The sequence below is a fragment of the Macrobrachium rosenbergii genome, chromosome 56 (genome assembly GCF_040412425.1).
Source record: "Macrobrachium rosenbergii isolate ZJJX-2024 chromosome 56, ASM4041242v1, whole genome shotgun sequence".
NCBI classification, from domain to species: domain Eukaryota; kingdom Metazoa; phylum Arthropoda; class Malacostraca; order Decapoda; family Palaemonidae; genus Macrobrachium; species Macrobrachium rosenbergii.
The window spans coordinates 20286003-20305648 of NC_089796.1; the positions used below are offsets into that span (position 1 = coordinate 20286003).

At 41.1% G+C, this 19646-nt stretch overlaps 1 protein-coding gene across 1 annotated transcript; it reads left to right on the plus strand.

Annotated features, from left to right (window-relative positions):
- Positions 1 to 17499: 17499 nt before the first annotated feature.
- On the plus strand, positions 17500 to 18171 carry LOC136836112 (uncharacterized protein DDB_G0280579-like). The gene has a single exon (XM_067100103.1). It carries the CDS (start codon positions 17500 to 17502, stop codon positions 18169 to 18171), a length of 672 nt encoding a protein of 223 aa, XP_066956204.1.
- Positions 18172 to 19646: the final 1475 nt, after the last annotated feature.

The window sequence follows — 19646 nt, forward strand, 5'->3', positions numbered from 1 at the left end:
GTCCAATTCCAAAAATGAGATGTAATCTGCCAGCAGTCGAGTATTAATGAGCTTTGACTTGAATTGTAGTTTTAAGAATTATAACATTGCCTACTATTCTACAGGTTACGCCCCCATAAACTATGGACAGCCAGCATATGCGACTAGTACTGGCTGCGTATCTCAGCCTCAGATGGTAAGACTTACTCTTTACTTTCTCATGTTAATTTGCTTTGTTCATAGTTATTGTTTGGCATGATTTGACTAATTCTCATTCCATGTAACAGCTCAGCCTGTAGTATCTCGGCTTGTTGTACAATCTGCTGTGGCCACTGCTCCTGTTGTAGCTGCTCCAGTTGCTCAGCTGTAGTTGTCCAATGTATGGTTTAGCCAGTTGTTCAATCACTTCGAGTTGCTCAGCCAGCTGTTTTGATGGTGCCAGTATCTCCCATGGCTGCTGCTGCTCTTACAACAGTAAGTACTGAAGCCTTGAAAGGATATTTACCAATGTTCTGTACAATAGTCAATGTCTGTGAAGCTTGTAGAGGATAGTGACCATTCTTCAGTACTTTAGACAAAATCTGTGGATCTTCATTGATCATAGTGGTAATACTATGTTGATCAGTGGATGTCTAAATTATTAATGGAGGTATGTTTTCATGTTATCTATACGAGACAACGTCACTTCCTCTGAGGATACAGTACAGTATTACTATTGAGGATCTGATGACTGTTTTCCTGACAAATGAATTTTTAAGAAACTTTCCTGGTGTGGATGATGGGGGATAATGGAGCTAGTCTTTTAATACTAAATATTAAACCATTTTAGCATAAATTTGTAAGAGGTGCAAAAGAAACGAGCAGGTAAAAGTTACTGCTGGTTTTTACAGATTCATAGCAGTTATATAGCGGCCGACTAGCGCGAACCGCGGAAGACAATGAGATTGAGTGTGACCAGAGGTCAAAACAATTAACAATAATATACAGCTAACAAGTACAATTTACAATACAAAAACATACAGAATTTCCAATATGGATATAATCTGATGCTGCGAATCAAAGAAACACACGATACATAATTTATGACAGTTGAACAAATACATGTAAAGTTTTAATGGTAGAAAAATGCGTGACCTGGCACGTTAGGCACAACGAATTGTGTGGCGTAAGAAAGTGGGAAGTCACCAAAGAAAACTTGCTCAGCGGAGACTTAATTAATGACGATCCAAGGAGACCTCTGACGGGCGATGTGGTGACTTTTTACGTCTCCCGAAGACGGGGGCTTTTGCCTGACTAATCTCTGCATATCTGCTGGGACGCTGAAGGGTGCCACGGGCTTGAGGACAACGGAGGGGCGCCCAGCGCGTAAGGCTGCTGGGCTGCTGGTGTGGGCGGGTCCTTCCCGGGACGGCCGCACGCCCGCCGTTTACGGGGGCCTGGCTGTGGCGGAGGGTGGCTGGGTGGGGTTTGCGCTGCGGTGACGTCTGTGCTCTCCTCCAGGAAGGCGGGCTTTAACCGGTCTACTGAAACCCAAACTTTCCTCCCGGGAATGCCAGCAGGAACGCCTTGCTGTTCCGGCTCCAGCACGCCGGAAGGGTCCCCTGTAGGCCTGGTCAGTGGCGGGCGGATGGCGCGACCCTGACGAAGACGTGGGTGGCGGATGACAGTTCTGGCGGTGTGAAGGTGGTCAACCTGCCGGTGTAATGCGGCGCCAGGCAAGGGGCAAACTTGCCGCACCATATTGCGGGAGCCTCTGCAGTGATGGGATGTGGCGATCTTCTGTCACAAGCTCGCCTGGGACCACGAGGACTCCGTAGGTCTTCGGCCGCGGACGGGTGCCGTCTCTGGGTGGTTCTCAAACCGAGGAGAGATCCATGGCAGCTGATGTTTCAGTCCTCGGCGGTGCAGCGGCTATGAGGGACGCCTTCGGGACCTGTGGAACCGCCGACCAGGCCATTGGCTGCCGGGTTGTACGCCCGGGTGGTGTGATGCATGGTTCCCAGCAGCTGAGCCAGGGTGGACCACACCGGACAGGAAGCGGGGCCCTGTTGGTTGTGATGGTCCAGGACGCCAAGCAGCTGACCCAACTGGAAAGCAGGGCCTCGGTGCACGCGCTGGCGGTGGCTTCTTGCATCGGGTGTGGCGGGCCACCTTGTTGAGCAGTCTACCACCGTCAGGAGGTATCTGGACCGCCCTGATGGGGAAGGACCCGACCAACGTCGACATGAATGTGGCCGAAACGCGTTCTGGCTGGGTGGAACTTCGCTTATCCCGGACTGTGTGTGATGACCCACCTTGCTGGTTTGGCACTGCAGGCACTGTTTCACCCAGGACGTGGCATCCTTCTGCACCCGTGCAAGACGAACTTCTTTGACAGCAGCAGCGTGCAGTTCTGCCAGAGGGATGTGAGAGGCCATGAATTGGTGTCGAATACCTGGTGGCGGCGTGAGGCTGGAACCAAGGGGGGGGGCTGACCCATACTGATGTCGCAGAGGAGACTTGGGCCCCCGGGGGCGAGGGTCACGTCCCGCGGTGCAGTAGGCTGGGGTTTCTGGGTCAGTGACCTGTTCCCTGGCGAGATCCTCGTAGTTTACCCCGAGCTGCACTGCATTCCGCTCAACTCAGAAGATGGCGTCTGCTACGGGATTTTTCTTGCCGGGAAGGTACCTGACGGAGCAGGTGAATTCGGCTTTGGCTGAGAGGTGGCGCTGCTGCCTGGAAGACCATGCGTCCCCCTGCTTAGTGAAGGCGTGAACCAATGGCTGGTGGTCCGTGAAGATTGTGAAGGGCATCCCCTCCACACCTCACGGACTGCGTGAAGGCCACGCAGCGGCTAAAAGCGCCCACACATTCAGTCATTCCGGGGTCACCACTGTAAGAGGTGCAAAAGAAACGAGCAGGTAAAACTTACTGTTGGTTTATTACAGATTCAGGCAGTTTATATAGCAGCCGACTGGCGCGAACCATGGAAGACAATGAGATTGAGTGTGACCTGAGGTCAAAACAATTAACAATAATATAGCGAACAAGTACAATTTACAATACAAAAACATACAGAATTCCAATATGGATATAATCTGATGCCTGCGAATAAAGAAACACACGATACATAATTTATGACAGTTGAACAAATACATGTAAAGTTTTAATGGTAGAAAAATCGTGACCTGGCACGTTAGGCATAACGAATTGTGCAGCTAAAAAGTGGAAAGTCACCAAAGAAAACTTGCTCAGCTGGAGACTTAATTATTAGCGCATCCAAAGGAGACTCCGCTTGACTGGCGATGTGGTGACTTTACAAATTAAAACTTCTTAACTGTAGATATCTTTAATTTCCCGATATTCAGTGTTGCTTGCCTCTTTGGTATAGAAAACTGGGAAGGCTGTAGAGTGAATTTCCTGAATTGACTACCCCTGCCCTGAATTTGGGAGCCTTGAGTAATAGCAGCTGCTATAGATGTTATTTACTTTACAGTACTATGTTACTTGGTTGTGAAACCGTACATTTAATAAGTTTTCTGTCGGGCGTTGAAAGCTTTGAATCTCATCAGGTTTGTGGAAGATTCCTAAGATTTCGTTTTGGAAGTAATCCAATATGACTTAATTCAGTGCCCTATTTAGCCTCTAGCTGTGGAAGTTTTTGTTTACCGGAAACTATTGCTTTGATTACAGTATAGTGTTGTGTTCTCACATTCGTGATCATATTGTAGGGTTTAATCACTAGTTTTTGGCAGGTCTAGTGAATAAATTGATACTAGGTAGAAATTGCAAGATTTGACTTTGGATAGACTTTTGCATAAAACCAGTCCCACAGGCATGAATGTAAACAGAAGCTGTAACTACATCTATATGTATCTCTTGATTAGGAAAGAAATAAAAGTGAAAATAATTCAAAATTAAGTTCATTCCAAGTACATGGAAAAATCAGTGATTTAACCAGAAGTGGCGTATTGCAGTCAGTGCATCTTAACTTGGAGTGTACTGTAGGCATCACCAAAGGGGTGTTAATCCCTTTGAGTCTAGGCATTGAATTCTTAGTGCAAGTGTGCTATCACAGTTATACCATTACTTCTTTGTATAGGAAAAAGAGGACCAGCTGGGATGTTTGCCATGATGTCTGGGTAAACCTAGAGTTCCTTTATCAGAAAGGGGGTTTTCCCTTCAAAAGGCCCTCATTCTTGACCAGAAATGATAGGCCAGGAGACAACAGTAAATGACAGCTAGGTGTAAGAGTGACGAAATATTGTTCCTGTCTAAGAGATCCCAGTTAGCTAATCCGAGCTCCTGATACCAGAGCGGTCAAGAACACTGCCTTTTGGAGCATGAGAGTTGTAGTTGTATTATTATTATTATTGTTATTGTTATTGTTGTTATTATTATTATTATTATTATTATTATTATTATTATTTATTTTTATTTTATTTTTAGTTTTAGTTTTTTCTTTTTCTTTTATTTTATTTTTTTTTATTTTTATTTTTATTTATTTGTATTTTATTTTAATTTTTATTGTTTTATTTTATTTTTATTTTATTTTATTTTTATTTTTTATTTTATTTTATTTTTATTGTATTTTTATTTTATTTTATTTTTTATTTTTGTTTTATTTTTATTTTTATTTTATTTTATTTTTATTTTTTTTTTATTTTTTATTTGTATTAATATTCAGAAGATGAAACCTATTCATATGGAACAAGCCCACAGGGACCATTGACTTGAAATTCAAGCTTCCAAAAAATATGTGGTGTTCATTAGAAGAAGTAAGAGGAGGTACAGTAAATAAATATATAAGAAGAAGAGGTCCCACTTATTTAAAAAGAAAAAAATAAATTAATTGGGACCCACTGAATTGATTGGATGACATGGACCAGGTAATGGAAGCCAGGTAAACTGCCTAGTCTCATGAATCAAATCAGGTGTTTGGAGGGTTGGAGTTAGCTCTCTCATATTTGTTCCTAAGTTGTTGGCTGGAGATTTTTAGAGCTGCTTTGTTCCATCCCTGCAAGAAACTAAAAAATAAAATGCTTTTGTCTGCTGAGAGCTGTGAGATGTTTCAGGGGCATGATGTGACATCTTAGGCCCGAGTGCTGACACCTGTTCTGTCCATTGGCAGGCAGATAATGTCCACTAATATAATTTCCATCTGGCTTTGTATGGTAATCAAATAGATCTGGTGAGCGAATGATTTGGTACCTTGTGCCAGAGCTTCATCCTTCTTGTTGAAGAGTGTGTGAACTAGCTCTGTGTATTTCATGCCTTTTGTAACCTTTGATTGTTAGAGAAAATAATCATTTGAACAGTTTTGACTACAAAGCATCTCTTAACCATAATGATTTGAGTGCTTCATTCTCTGTATTTTCACTTGCTTTAGACCTTGACTGTTGTTCCATCAGAGAAATCCAACACAGGTGTTATGCCAAAAGCCTTTTCTGGCGTCCGTATTTGTATATGATACCAAGGGAAGGCCTAGGATGGTTGGTAGTCAGACTTCTGCATTCTAAAATACTGTTCTAACGATATCCTTTATGATAAGAAAAAAAAATTTTTTTTGCCTTTCTTCCAGGGAGGGAGAGTAAGTAGCTTCCAGAAGTGTAGATGTTATATCTAAAGCTCCAGATTTTAGCATTATTAAATATTGTTCTGTCTAGGTGCTTCTAAGTACAGGGTGCTTAAGATGTAATTGCATATAGTTACATAGCCTCTGACACCTAAATTCGAGTTTGCATCTAAGAGGCATTTAGTTAACTGGGTCAGATGTAGCACAAAAATCCATGTAAATCTAGACTTGTATCCAGTTCTAAGGTTATCTTGGATGCAACTGCTGTAGTTACATATAAAAGGTCAACTCTAACCCTAATTGTTTCCTGTAGGAATGCCACCTGTCAGGAAGTAAGTTTCTAGGCTCAAGGGCTGAAAGGTGAATTTTTAAGCATCCTTTAAAAACTACAGGGATGAAGGTTGGCCTTTAATTGTTGCAATCAACAATTATCCACTTAGTTGAAACAGGGACTGGTGTATAATTTCCTTTTACAGTCCTTGGAAAAATATTTACATTTAAAAGCTAAAATAATACAGTAGAATGTACTCAGTTGCAGAGAGAGGATCACAGCTGTCTTTAAAAATGAATTGAGCGAGGGTGATTTGTAAAACAAAAATGCCTCCAGAAGTGGCATATTCCTGATAAATTGTTGTTTGCTTTATTAACTGACTCTTAGATTCTCCTTATGAAATATTGAATCCTATTATCCTTGGATATAAGTTCAGACCTTTTGTCAAACACAGTGTATTTCAGTGAAATCTTAGGGTATACTGCCTGGTGCATCTGGTAGTTGACTGCTCTGCTTTTTGTGTGTCTGTTTGCCACATATCAGTCCAGTTTGTAAGGTTAATGTAATTAGAGCACAGCAACTTCAGTACCATTCAAGATAGACTGTGAATATCATACATTATCCATGGTGGTGATTGAACATGTGGTGGATCTTGGGGCATCAAATAGAAATTCGTTCTTGAAAAATTCATAGGGTTATGAATTTTCAGGTAAGGGATTATTTATATTGAGCAGGAGTACTCAACCAATGAAGCTGATGTGCTGTGAAGTTATAGTGTGGTATGACTTCCACTCCTGTACGATTTCGCTGTCAAAATTGATTTTATTGCATATTCTGGTTCATTTGCGTGTATACTGTGGGAAAGCAGAGGGGGCCAGATTTTTTGACCCCCGGATCCCCCTCCCTATGGGGGGCCTATTTGTCCCAGGGGTCCCCGGTACTCACAATATTTTCAAATCAGCTAATAATAGATTTTGATGATTTTTGGATGGTTTTAGGGGTTTTTGAAGATGCTGAATCAATTTGTGACACAATTAAGTAGATTGGAAGTAAATACTGTATTCATTTTCAACATAAGAGTGATCGGAACATGGTACGGAAACGTTACCGAACACAGTACGATTGACGAAGTTTGTCACAACCTTACAAACCTGCTCATGTAACACCTATTTTTCAGGGTATTCAGGCATGGCAGGCGAATGAAGCAGTTGTTTTTCTCAACAAACCTTTCATTTTAGAGTTATGGCATGTGAGTTGTCTGTCTGTGACTTAACAAAATATTAGTTTGTGTGGTTTCAGGTGTGATGTATCTCAAGACGAAAGATATGGCACACTGAAGAGTCATGTCCACAAAATCTGTTTGCATTATCTGCCATGAGGGTGCATCTGCAACTCAAAGACTTGTCAGCAACCTTTCAATGTTACAAAAACTTCTGAACTGTTGTAAAGAAAGGGTGGCATTAGGTCAGACCAACCTGAAGACCATAGCAGACCGTTTAGAAAGTTTGAACAAAGCAGATCAAGCTTCAGTGCAATATCATAGTGGGTGTAGAAAATCTGTTGTTACCAAGGCCAAAATTGACAAACTTAAAATGAAGACAACAAATTCAGCTAGCCTTTGTTGCTCGGTGAGGACCTGGGCGCCCATCTAGTGAAGTAGACTCCTGACCCAAAAGAACCAAAACTGTCCAGAAAGTTGAGGCCTGCATGTTTGCTTCATGCAAATTTTGTTCTGATGAAGGTCTAGAAGCTCTGCATCATGTCATCTTAGATAACATGGGGCACACTTTCCTGAACATGAAACTGGAAACTCAAGATGATCTTGTTAGGACTTCTCTGTCTGACTTGTTCCATAAAGGAGATGCAGCTGCACTTGAGAAGCACTACCACCAAAATTGCTTGCAGTATGCAAAGCGCACCTGTAATCGAGCAAACGTTGATGACATGACTGTCATCCGTTCCCTGTGTGATGAAGAGTTCCTCCTCATTGTTCAGAACACCCTTGTTAGTGACGATGTCTCTGTTACCATGGCTGAACTGAAGCAGTGCTTGATAGTGGGTAACTCATTGGAAATTTAAAGAACATAGCTGACATCTTGTGAGAGGAGATGCTCCAATACAGAGGATGGTCTTTTAAAGACAGCTTTGAAGACTTTGAAAATCCTCCAGTACTTCAGTTCATTGGGTGCCTTCTTTTTGGCAAGCATGTTCTCAAGATATCAAAGAGCTGCAACCAAGAGGTACACAAAATCAGTGATGTAGCATGCCAGTTTCTGATTCAGACCACCCAAAGTGATTTTCAGGTGAAATATCAGCAAAGAAAGCACCTTTGAGCAGACAGCATAGACTCCCCTGTCAATGGGTTTACCTCTTGCCATTCACTCCAGAGTTAGCGATAAGAATCTTGTCCGTAACTTATCTGACCTCTACATTGGCTGTGACTATCAGAAAATTCTCGACCTTGAAAAGCGTCTAGAGCAAGCTGTCATTCAACGAGTCAATTCAACGGGTGGATTTTGCTTGCCTGATTTTGTCAAAAAAGGTGTGAACATCTGGTTTGCAGTCGGCAACATTGACCTCTTGGTAGACACTCCCACTGGACAAAACATATTTCATGGCACACTTACTATCATCAACCAGAGGGCAGAGGACGGTGTTCCAGTCAACGATCCCCTTGTTCTTCCAGAAAAGCTGCAGTCGCTTGAGCCGCTCTCACTGGACATCTGTTACCTGAATGAACCCGTCATCAGAAAGAAGCCAATACGCTTTGAGGAATACCAGACTGGCAAATGAAAACTGACATTTGGATATTTTACTGAAACACGGGCATTGGCAAGTTACTTCGTATCTAAAAACCACTTGGACAATTTCAACTATAATTGTCCAGTAGAAGTAGCAGATCATCCCATGAACAAACAGCAAAGACAATCCTGTGATCAACAACAAAGTGAAGACAGCCAGTGCCAACATATGGCACAAGATCACCACAAAGATGATAAAGAGACAAGTGATGAACAAATGACGAAGATCAGAAGATCAGATGACGACAGACATCAACATGAAAGCCACTCAGGAAGTCTGGTCATCAAAACTAAACACTGTCATACGACAAAGCTAGATGTAATGCCCACCTGGGCAGCAACAAAATCTCTGCTGATGTCACAGTCATCTTCTCATCATAAATTGACCAACACTGAAGTAATTGCTCCACTCCACAAAACATTACCTACGGACTCTGTACATTGTACACTGTCCTGGCTCTAACTCAGGGAATTTCTAGTGTAGTGGTTGGTCCTGAGAGGAAAACCATCATTACTTTAGACCTGGATCCATACAGCTGTGCCCTCCAGATACAACAGTCAGTTGGCAATAATAACTGGGTTCTCCATGCAGGTGCACTGCACATCGTATTTGCTGCCCTTCACAGCTTAGGAAAAACAGTGGATGGGAGCGGTATTGACACCTGTGCAATCGAGTGGTATATACACTTCTGCAGCCCTTCGGGGAATTTACAATGGCAAAGCTTACAAGCGTGGTATCGAGTACCACATCACAACATGTCTGGCTATCAAGATGATGAAGATTGATGTGATGTTTGCTATCATCCCACCTGGAGCACTGCCAGTGAAATTTTGATTTCAAGAGTGCTCTCCATGAAAGAAATCCTGAAATGACTAAGATTTGAGGACATTAGTCCTTGCATTCAGAAGTGTGTGTGAAGTATGAAGCCGAGGACTCTGGAGAACTAGCACAGTTCCTCATCGAGTACCTGGAACAGGTTGAAAGCCTTCTAAGTCTCATCAGTGCCTGTCAATCAGATGACTGGGAAGGCTGTCTAGCAGCCATGGAGAACTTCAAGTATTTCTTTGCACATTTCACTTGGCACAGATGAATGCCCTCGAAAAAGAAGATTCAGATACTTAGGAAGCACTGGAATCTGGGGATTTTATTGTGGCCAAAGCAGAAGTTTGTTTCACATATCTGTTCACTGACCAGACACTTGAGCAAGAAATCAAAGATTTGCGGTGCCATGGTGGCATGGTTGGTTTGACTCAGGATGAAGCAGCTCTAGACCATCTTGTTACAACTACACCTCATCTTGCCAGAATAGTAAAACAGTTCCTGAACTGTTTTACCCCAACATCTGAGGAGACAAAACAAAATGAGCACTATTAACTGCAGGGAATATTGCTGCAAGAACACGATCAAATGCTCTGAAGTTGCATGAATCAGTGGAGCTGCACTGTGCTGGAAACCCCTTTGAAGTGAAAATACCACTGAAAAACATAGCATCATCAGCTCTTATTCCCAACAAGGCAAAAGGCGATATTCTGCACTTTGCTGAAAAGGGGGAGAAAAGGTTTCAGGCTTTCATTCAAGACAGGTTACTACCGACATCCAAGCTCTCAGTTTGGGATCCATTGCAGAAATTAAAACTGAAGAACTTCTCTAATTGGATGCAAAAGACAAAAGTGCGCATGGGAGACAAGGTGATCAAGCTACATGAAGAGCGTGAGCTGCTAGGAAGGTTTCTGATTATTCAAGGCAGCAGACAGAGCTAGTTCCAAAACTTGAGGAGACCATCAGTGAATTTGAGATGTCTGTGGTTCCACATTCAATCTGTGCTGTAGATGGGCCACTCTATATCCCTGGAGACAGGGCTAGTTTGATGCATGCCATTGAAGGAGCCATGGGCGAACCATTGGATGCAAGATCTCCTGTAATAACAGGTCATCCATCTCGTGTCCTGGTCATTGATGCAGTGGGTGTACTCCAAAGAATGAAGAAAGCTCCAATGATGCTCAAGATATCTGATTTCCAGACAGCGTTCATCGAGCATATTGTATCTTTGGCATCCAGCTACAGCAAGGCTCACGTTGTATTCAACAACTATCTGGATCAGTCACTCGAGAACAAAACACGTCAGAAAAGAGCAGTGTCATCAACAGGGTATGTGATACACTCGGAGATGAAGCTCACCATGCCTCTGTAGGATATCTTATCCTCCACAAGATCAAAGCGAAGCCTAACAGAAATGTTTGCCGAAGCTTTGCTCGAAAAATTGTCGCGTCCCTTGAATCTGGTCGTAGTGTACAGAAACACAATCAAGAGCCATGACTATGAAGAGGGCCACACACACAAGGAAGCTGACACCTTGATACCTCACCAGGTTATGGCTTCAATAGATGAAAGCAAATGGTAAGAGATATGTGTGTGGTCCTCAGACACAGATGTTCTTACACTTCTTCTCCATTTGGTGTCTTCGGTGGTCTTGGCACTCACCCTCAAACAGGTCTCAAATTCTTAACAGGCAAAGGTGTCAAATACAGAGAGATTGACGTGGTGGAGAGAGCAGAAGTGATTGGCCATTGCAAATGTCAAGGACTCATTGATCTTCATAATTTTTCTGGCACTGACTGGGGTGGGAAATTTCTCAGCATTACAGAGAAGTGGGTTCATGCTTATCTGCAACTTTGTGATGATGATGCAGTGATTAACTGTTTTAGGGAGCCTGGCAACAGATTCCTGCCAACGGAGCTGGTCGGTACTGAGCTTCCATAGCAGCTCCAACCATTGGAGCACTTTGTCATGTCTACTCCCCAACAGGTCCAAAGACGCTCCCTGCACTGCGATGGGAGATGTTCCGTTCAAGAAATCTAGAGGGTGAGATGCTACCACCGACCTGCGCGGTCTTGATGCCACACATAACAAGGGCAAGTTACACAGCCATGCGTGACAAATCTTACCGTACCAGCTGCCCTGTCCTTCCTCCAGTTGATCAAAATGGCTGGAGCCTGGAAAAGGGAGAGTACGCACCAGTGAGGTGCCTTACCATACCTGCACCACGAGCTGTGCTTGAACTGACCAAGTGTGCCTGTAGATCTGGATGTAGAGGAAGATGCAGCTGTTCCAAGAACGGCCGTCTGTGCATCCCTCATTGCAAATGTTATGGTGTTGATTGTTCAAATACCATCAGGAATGATGGACATAATATTGACGATGAGGATGATGAGTGATAAGTTGTGAATGGTAGCATGTTGACATACAGCATTAGCTATGATTCTAATGCTTAGCAATAGGTCCAGTATTTCTGTGATTTAGTTTTTCTTCTTTTCTGGTCAATACTATTAGCCGTAGTGGTGCAATATGTAGTATTTTACAGTATGCAGTATTGCAATCATTTGTTCTGGTCAGTTGTGCTTGTCACACAATGCTGTATTATTCTAGCCTGGGGTTCTGTTTATTTTCATGTACGGAAAGCATTTACATTTGATAATATGACGGTTACTTGTCTATTAAACAGATCAATTCTAGCTCAGTATTTGACATAATGTGGTTGAGTAGGTTGCGTGAATTGTCACATTATAATTTACATAAAATGTAATCCTCGTAATTTTTTTAACAAATAAATAATGTACTTTTGTTTACGTGTATGGATGGCTTATTTTCCCCAAAACCAAAGGTTTGTTAAGAAAAACAGCTGCTTCGTTCATTTTGTCATACTTGAAAACCCTGAAAAAGAGGTGTTACATGACCAAGTTTGTAAGATTGTGACAAACTTCGTCGATCGTAACGTGTTCTGTACCATTTCCCTACTGTGTCCAGGTCACTCATACACTGAAAATGAATGATATTTACTCCCAGTCTACTCAGTTGTGTCACAAATAGATTCAGCATCTTCAAAAACCCCTAAAGACATCCAAAAATCATCAAAATGATTAATTATTAGCTGATTTGAAAATAATGTGAGTACCGGGACCCCCCAGGACAAAAAGGCCCCCCCATGGCGGGATCCGGGGGTCGAAAAATTTGCTCCCCCCTCCACTTTCCCTCAGTACACACCCAAATGAACCAGAATATGCAATAAAATCAATTTTGACAGCGAAATCCTACGGGAGCTGTTTTTCTGACGAAGTCATACCGCACTATTAAGGACAAACATCTAATGGGAATTTGCTTACTGCCAGGGATTCTTTTTTGCAACACTGTCAGCATAGTATTGTCCATCATCCTCAGATTATACTAAACTAAACATCATTTGTTCAGCATCTGGTACTATCACTGGGGCATGATAGTAAGGAAACTTCTAGAGCCCATGCACAGGTCATAAAGTCTGATTCTGTGCCATATGTAAGATTTTGCAGCCAATGCTTTTTGAGAGACACGCAGCCTATCATTGCGCAGTTTCTTCAGAATATAATAACTCAGATCTTGAAAAATTTACGAAAAATTGTGCCTCTGTCCCAGAAGGTTCTAGATCTACTAATGAAAAAGTATGAAAGGTTGGGCTCTAGCTACTTAAACATTATTCAGCTACTATCAGTCCATTTATGTTGTTCAAGTTAAATGTGTGGTGTTTTGGCAACGCAGTCGATTTCCTTATCTACTGAACAATATCAGTCGTAATTAGTTGGCCATGTGACTTAAGACATTTGCTTGTCCATTTATTTTTTCTTTAACAGTTGTTAATCATACTTAAATCATCTTTTATTATGAAATACAAAGTCTCTTGAAGCCATCTAAAGTCTTTTCAAATGGTATCTAGATCAGATTACTAAAAATTATGCCTTCCACTTGGAACCTTAGAGATCTGAGGCAATCTGAATCCTTACATGATGTTACTCCCTCAGTCAGAAAGCTACTTTTCTCTGTCCAGTTTTATATTCAGCTCTACAAAGGTAGTATTTATTTCATGTGAACACATTGTTTTAAAATAAAATTTTGGAAATTACAAGCAAAGTACAAGTAGTTTCCATATATTGAAGTCCCTCTTTGCTACATTCCAGCTGGTGAAAGATGCCTGTTTTAAAGCAAAACTAGAAACAGAGTGAGAGAGATCTGCTTGACCTCTTAACATTCTACAGGTAGTGCAAAACTTATTGGCCTTGGTCAGTCTTATCTATAATGAGAAATGGAGACTAAGCCAAAGAAGTAAAACCTAGTAAGTTTTTTTTCTTTTACAGTGATTGACTTTTGATAATGAGTTTGAATGGCCACTGGAAAGATAAATGTGCTAACTAATACCTTCTCATACAAATTGTTGGGCTTCTCTAAAAATGTGAAGTCAGTGGCTAAAACATCGAAAGGCATACTAGCTTGGATAGTGCCCAAAAGAGTCATGGCATGTATTCACTGGGGCATGGTGGTTTTTTCACATTTTCTGTTATTTCAGCATCCTGACTCATACAAGGCCAGTATCATCAAAAACACAGAAATATTTAGATCAGATCCTGGACTAACATGATCATACACAGATTTCAGCGTTCCAGCTTGGAGTTCACATGGAAAAAACTTGTTGTAGTACCCAGTTCTAGGTAATTACACTTCATTTGAATCTTTCTTTTCCAGTTCCTCAGACTAAGTTTGCGTCGTTTTAAAATTCTTTGAACCTCCAAAGGTTTGGATCAAGAACTTGGAGAGATTGCTTCTTATTTTGGTAATACTAATGAAGCATATGGCTGACATGTTCATCACTGACCTTGCATTGCTACCATTGCTGCACTTGTAGGGCAGAAAAATACTAGCTTTGTATATCTTCACCTCATGTACACTTATGTGAGTCTCAAAGTTTGCCAGCTTGGTAGCCCAAGAAGTTTGCTTTTGGTCAAGAAATAGTTCAAAAGGTGGTTGCCAGTGTAGAGACACTTGATGCATGTGCCAAGTACTCTGAATTTTTGTGTGTAACAGTCCACTTACAGCCAAGAGGTCTATTTTTTAAAATATACCAAATAGGGTTTTGTTAGACCTGATCAGTTCATGACTGCATAAAAAATTACCTGCTTCACTCCATGACCCTCTCTCGAAAACTTATTTTTTGAAGGTGAATAGCTTTTCAAAGATTTGCCAAAATATCAGCATTGGTAAGATGTTCCTTCAACTTCTAAAGTGAGCATTAGTAGTGTTCTGTCTGGTGGACCTGTATGCTGAAGGCATTGGAGTTTGACTTATTATATGCTTTTATTTAGCTTGCTTTTTTGTCTGTTTGTCTGGATCAAATCTTGTAACTCCATTTTCGACCTGTTCCCTTCATCTGATGGACATGAAATTCTGCATGGTTACTCAATCCTGGTGACAATGCAACCTCACATGATCTGTAGGTCAGCAGTGACCTCTCCCAGTATCTCAGGATTTGTATGAAACTCTTCAGATTTTTATACCTTCTTTACTCGGTAGAATAAGTTAATAACTTGGTTTTGTTAGCTACAATCATAAATCTATTACAATTTCTGTCAAAACTAAACAAAACTATTTTTGTAGACATGATTAATTGTAAGAAAATCCTGTCTCAAAAATATTTTTTACTTTTTAGTGCATTTTAAGACGTGTTTAAAATTTTTTTTTTATATTTTTGTCTCACAAGAATAACTACTGTAGCTAGTGCAATGGAGCTACCAGTGGTGCATAATTAAAGACAAACTAACGACAGTAGTTAGTGAACTCCCAAAAACTCTCTATTTAGGTTCCTTGAAACTTCCTGAATATTGCCTCTTAACAACTACAACAATCTTCATAGGATCAATCATGAACCCCTCTGAAATCACATAATCCAGGGATTTCTTTCATTCTAAAATGAATAACACTTTCGAGTACAGTATAGTAATGCTATTCCATCTTTGAATTGGTTTCACTCATTTGACCCATGGGGATATGAGAAATAAACCAGATGTCCCAATCCTAGAATGGGGAGAATGCAGAACAACGCTTCTTAAACAAATTGTCTTCTTACTAATAAGTTATACCCCTCAAGTAGGACGCCTTGACGAGGTGAGGGGCTAAAGGACCCTGGCCTTTGGGCCCGGGTCCTGAAGAATCATCCTACATAGTTTTTGTATTTAAATGGTGTGGACATTTCCACATTTGCAAAATTTTGCTGCTTAGGTGAATCTGAGAAGGGATCATTTTTTGGAAGGGGTTCACAGTCGAAGCTAATTGTGGGAGTTGTGGTGGTTGATTCGCCACCCGATATGGTTTGGACCTTTAGAGATAGTGATGGGATTCTCCCATTGCTATCTTGGGGGGCGGAACCATCTCTGGGAATCAGCCCATTGGAATCCGGGGGGTGGCTGGTTTTTGGAGGTGGGACTCTTGGCTTTTGTCCGGAAGCCCACCAATTCTTTTGGAGTGGGGAGTCGGTCCCCATTAGGGGGGGCAGAACTCCCAGCAGTTGGATTGGCTTATACCTGGGCCACTGCAAGCGTATTGGTGCTATCCCACAGAGGTAGGGTATGCGGTGGACTGTTGGGAGTCAACTCTCACTTGTGCCATTGGTGGAGAATGTGAATACCTGACTGATCCACGATACTTTCTTGATATAACCAAGCAGTTTTGGGTGGATGGATGAGCCGGTTTGTGTGTGGTGGTCTGATGTGTGAGTGCTTGGCATCTTTGGGTTTCTTTGTGGGCTTTGGCAGTGTGTTGGGGTGGGGAAGCTGGGCAGTAGAAGCTGCCTGGTTTTCCCTTTCTGATGTGCTGCCGGGGTCTGTGCGGGGGTTCTTGGGTGTCAGATGTGCACTTTTTGGATTTGGCTATTAGTTTTCCCTCCTCTGGATCCGATGACTTACCGGCACTGGCAACGACTTCTGGCATGAACTTGGATACGACAGAACCAGACACTGAGACACCAGGGTGTTAGTAAATCTGGTGGATTTGATTCAAATAATAGTCCTATATTTCACTAATGTAGGCTTGTCATTAGATTATGAATGTTTATATAGTGCAGTAAAGCAATTTGACAAAGTGGAAAGAATTAAATCAATTCTAGAAAAAGATAAGCAGTCATTTTCTGCTTTTGTTAAATTTTTCTCTCCCTTGGAAGCTAGTGAGGCACAGCAAAGACTTCATGGCCATATTCTAAATGACTCGGTTCTCAGCACAAAAGTGTTTTCAGTGAAAAAACTTAATGATGAGCCATTTGATGTTATTCTTAAGACTGAAGAACATGGACCAGCCCCATGTACCAGAGTTCTTCCTCCCCCTTTATGGCATGTTGCTATGTACAACGAGGGAGGGAAAAATTTAATAAAAGCCGCTGAATGTATTGAGAACAAGGTTGGTTCCATTCCCATTGGAAATTTAAAATGCTATGAAAAGAACCTTCTAATAAAAGCTGGTAATGAGGCTCAATTAATTTTGCTATCTAATTTTAAACCTTCTGACAGTGGTAATATTGAATGTATTTCATCTCACAGATTCTTTAACACACTGAAAGGGGTAGTGTACTCAAAAGACTTGAATATTTTTAGAGGAGAAGATTCTCCATCGATGTCCTTCTTGTGTATCTCGTGTAAAAAACTGGGAGGGGATGCAGCTATCCTTTTAACCTTCTCCTCCAGTTACCTACTGGACACCATCATTGTTGGCCATGAAAGGATGCAGGTTAAAAAATATAAAAGAAATTCCAAACAGTGTTGCAGATGCTTTGAATATGGCCACATTCAAAACTCTTGCGATAACAATAAAAGATGTTCCGTGTGCTCTGCAGAGCACAATAATTTTGATGAGTGCAAAGCATCCTGATACTGTTTTCTGTGTAAGGGTGACCACACTCCAAATTGTAGGGCTTGCCCCAGATATAGATTTGAACAAGAATTGTTGGCAGTGGCTGATAATGAACATACCAGCATTAGTGAAGCAAAGTGCATGGTGATGGGGGCAAACAGAAGTGCCAACTACTTATGCTTCTGTAATAAAACTTATGAAAAATTCCAGCAATGTAAGGCTACCAATAACTGCATCTGATAGTAGATATCACAAACCTGCTATTTCTCGGACTGTAAATAATAATGAAAATCTCCAAACTGGTCAGAAACTTTTGTCAGCAAGTGCTTTGGAGCCCAATACCAAAAATTGTACTTTCAAAAGCACAGAAAATATATCTTCCAAAGTCAATACAAATGCCACCTCTATGATAGCTGCCAATTCATCTCCAAAAGCAACTAATAATTCAGGAAGATGTTTTAAAAATACTTCAAACAAAAATAAGCTAAAGGAGCAATCCCAGTTAGACAGAGCTAGTTCAGAGCCATCAATTGTCATAGCCACAAACAAAAATAATAACAAAGCTACAATTACAACTACCAAGAAACGCATAAGAAATATGTCCCCAAATAAAGATAGCTTTACAATAAAAACTTCAAATGGGTTCAGTGTTTTGGAAGAGATCTCTCCTCCTAGAAAGGTGGTTCCAAAAGTAGATTCAGAACAAAAACATCTGAGTTCAATCCAGTCTTGCCGCCCCAAGACAAATAGGATTAGTAGTGCACAGAATGAATGTAGAAATTCTGAACATCAGGACCATAATAAAAAATATGAAGGTCAACCAAAGACCCTGAACTCCAAGTCAGATGAAGAGGGATTAAGAAAATAATCTCTTTTAAAGGAGAATTTCCCACTCCACCCTCCAAGAAGTGGGAAGTAGCACATTTTATCACCCTAGCAGTCATGCTCGATATCCTTCAGTGGAACTGTAAAGGTCTCAGAGCCCGTACAGAAGACCTTAAAGTTTTAATGCATGAATTCAATCTAGGGATTATATGCCTGCAGGAAACAATGTTAGGCAACTCTCCTTATAACCTGGACTAAATTATTCAATATTTAAATCATATCCCCCAGTTGGTGATCATACCCATGGAGGTGCTGCAATTATTATTAATAAATCTCTACAGCACTCCACAACACAACTAAATACAACTCTACAAGCTGTTGCTATTTCAGTCATTTTGGAAAAGAGGATAATCATCTGCTCCTTATACCTTCCACCAGACCTTGCTTTTAACATTGGACATATTCAGTCCTTAATTAACCAACTTCCAGCTCCTTTACTTCTCCTAGGTGACTTTAATGCCCACAGGCCCCTTTGGGGAAGTCGGTTTTTAGACAATAAAGGTAAATTAATCGAGGACCTTATTGACAGGAATGATGTTACCTTATATAATAATGGGTCAGTGACTTTCCACAACATTTATAATAATCATTTCTCTGCACTGGACCTTAGTATTTCTTCAAGAATCCACCTTGATTTTAATTGGTCTGTTAATGAAGACCTAAATAGAAGTGATCACTACCCGATCCATTTGAAATATGCTCTAAATGCTCCATCTAAAATTTTACCTAAGTGGAAAGTAGAGGATGCACACTGATAAATTCAGTAAGGGTGTCAATCTAGATAGGGAGTTTGAGTTCTTTCATTCTCATCTAGATGCCTATGATTACTTTATTGAGTCTACTTTGAAGATTGCTGAAGGCTCGATTCCAAAAACAAAAGACAAACCTTGTAGACCTGCAGTTCCTTGGTGGATCAAGACATATGGTATTCTGAGGAAAGTGATTAGGAAGTGCTACAGACGTTACAAAACTAGTGGCTCCCCAGTCTAAATAAATCTACAAACGTGCTTTAGCCAAGCAGCAGCGCTTTTATAAGAAAGCCAAAAGAGAATGTTGGCTTTACTATATTAATGGAATAAACTCCAAGACCCCACTAAGAGTGGTGTGGCGCAAAATAAGGAAACTGAGTGGAAAATTTGTTGTGTCACCATTACCCTCATTAAAAAATAAATGACACTCTAATCACAGAACCCACTGAAGTTGCCAGTGAGCTAGGAAAACACTTCTAGTTTCCAGCCCTAACAATTATTCTCCAAAATTTCAAAAAATTAGGAATTCTGAATTGATTCTGAAATTTGATTGGGGAAAATCTGAACCATGCAACTACAAATTTTCCATGCAACTACAACTTTTCCCTAAGAGAATTTCGTGAGGCGCTCTCCTCAAATGAGTCCACAGCTCCAGGTGAGGATACAATCATATATGAAATGTTTAAACATCTCCCAGATGATGCCAAAA

Bases quoted from the DNA above. Each gene is read 5' to 3' on its own strand.
- LOC136836112 (XM_067100103.1), top strand. From the start codon at position 17,500: ATGAAAAATTCCAGCAATGTAAGGCTACCAATAACTGCATCTGATAGT.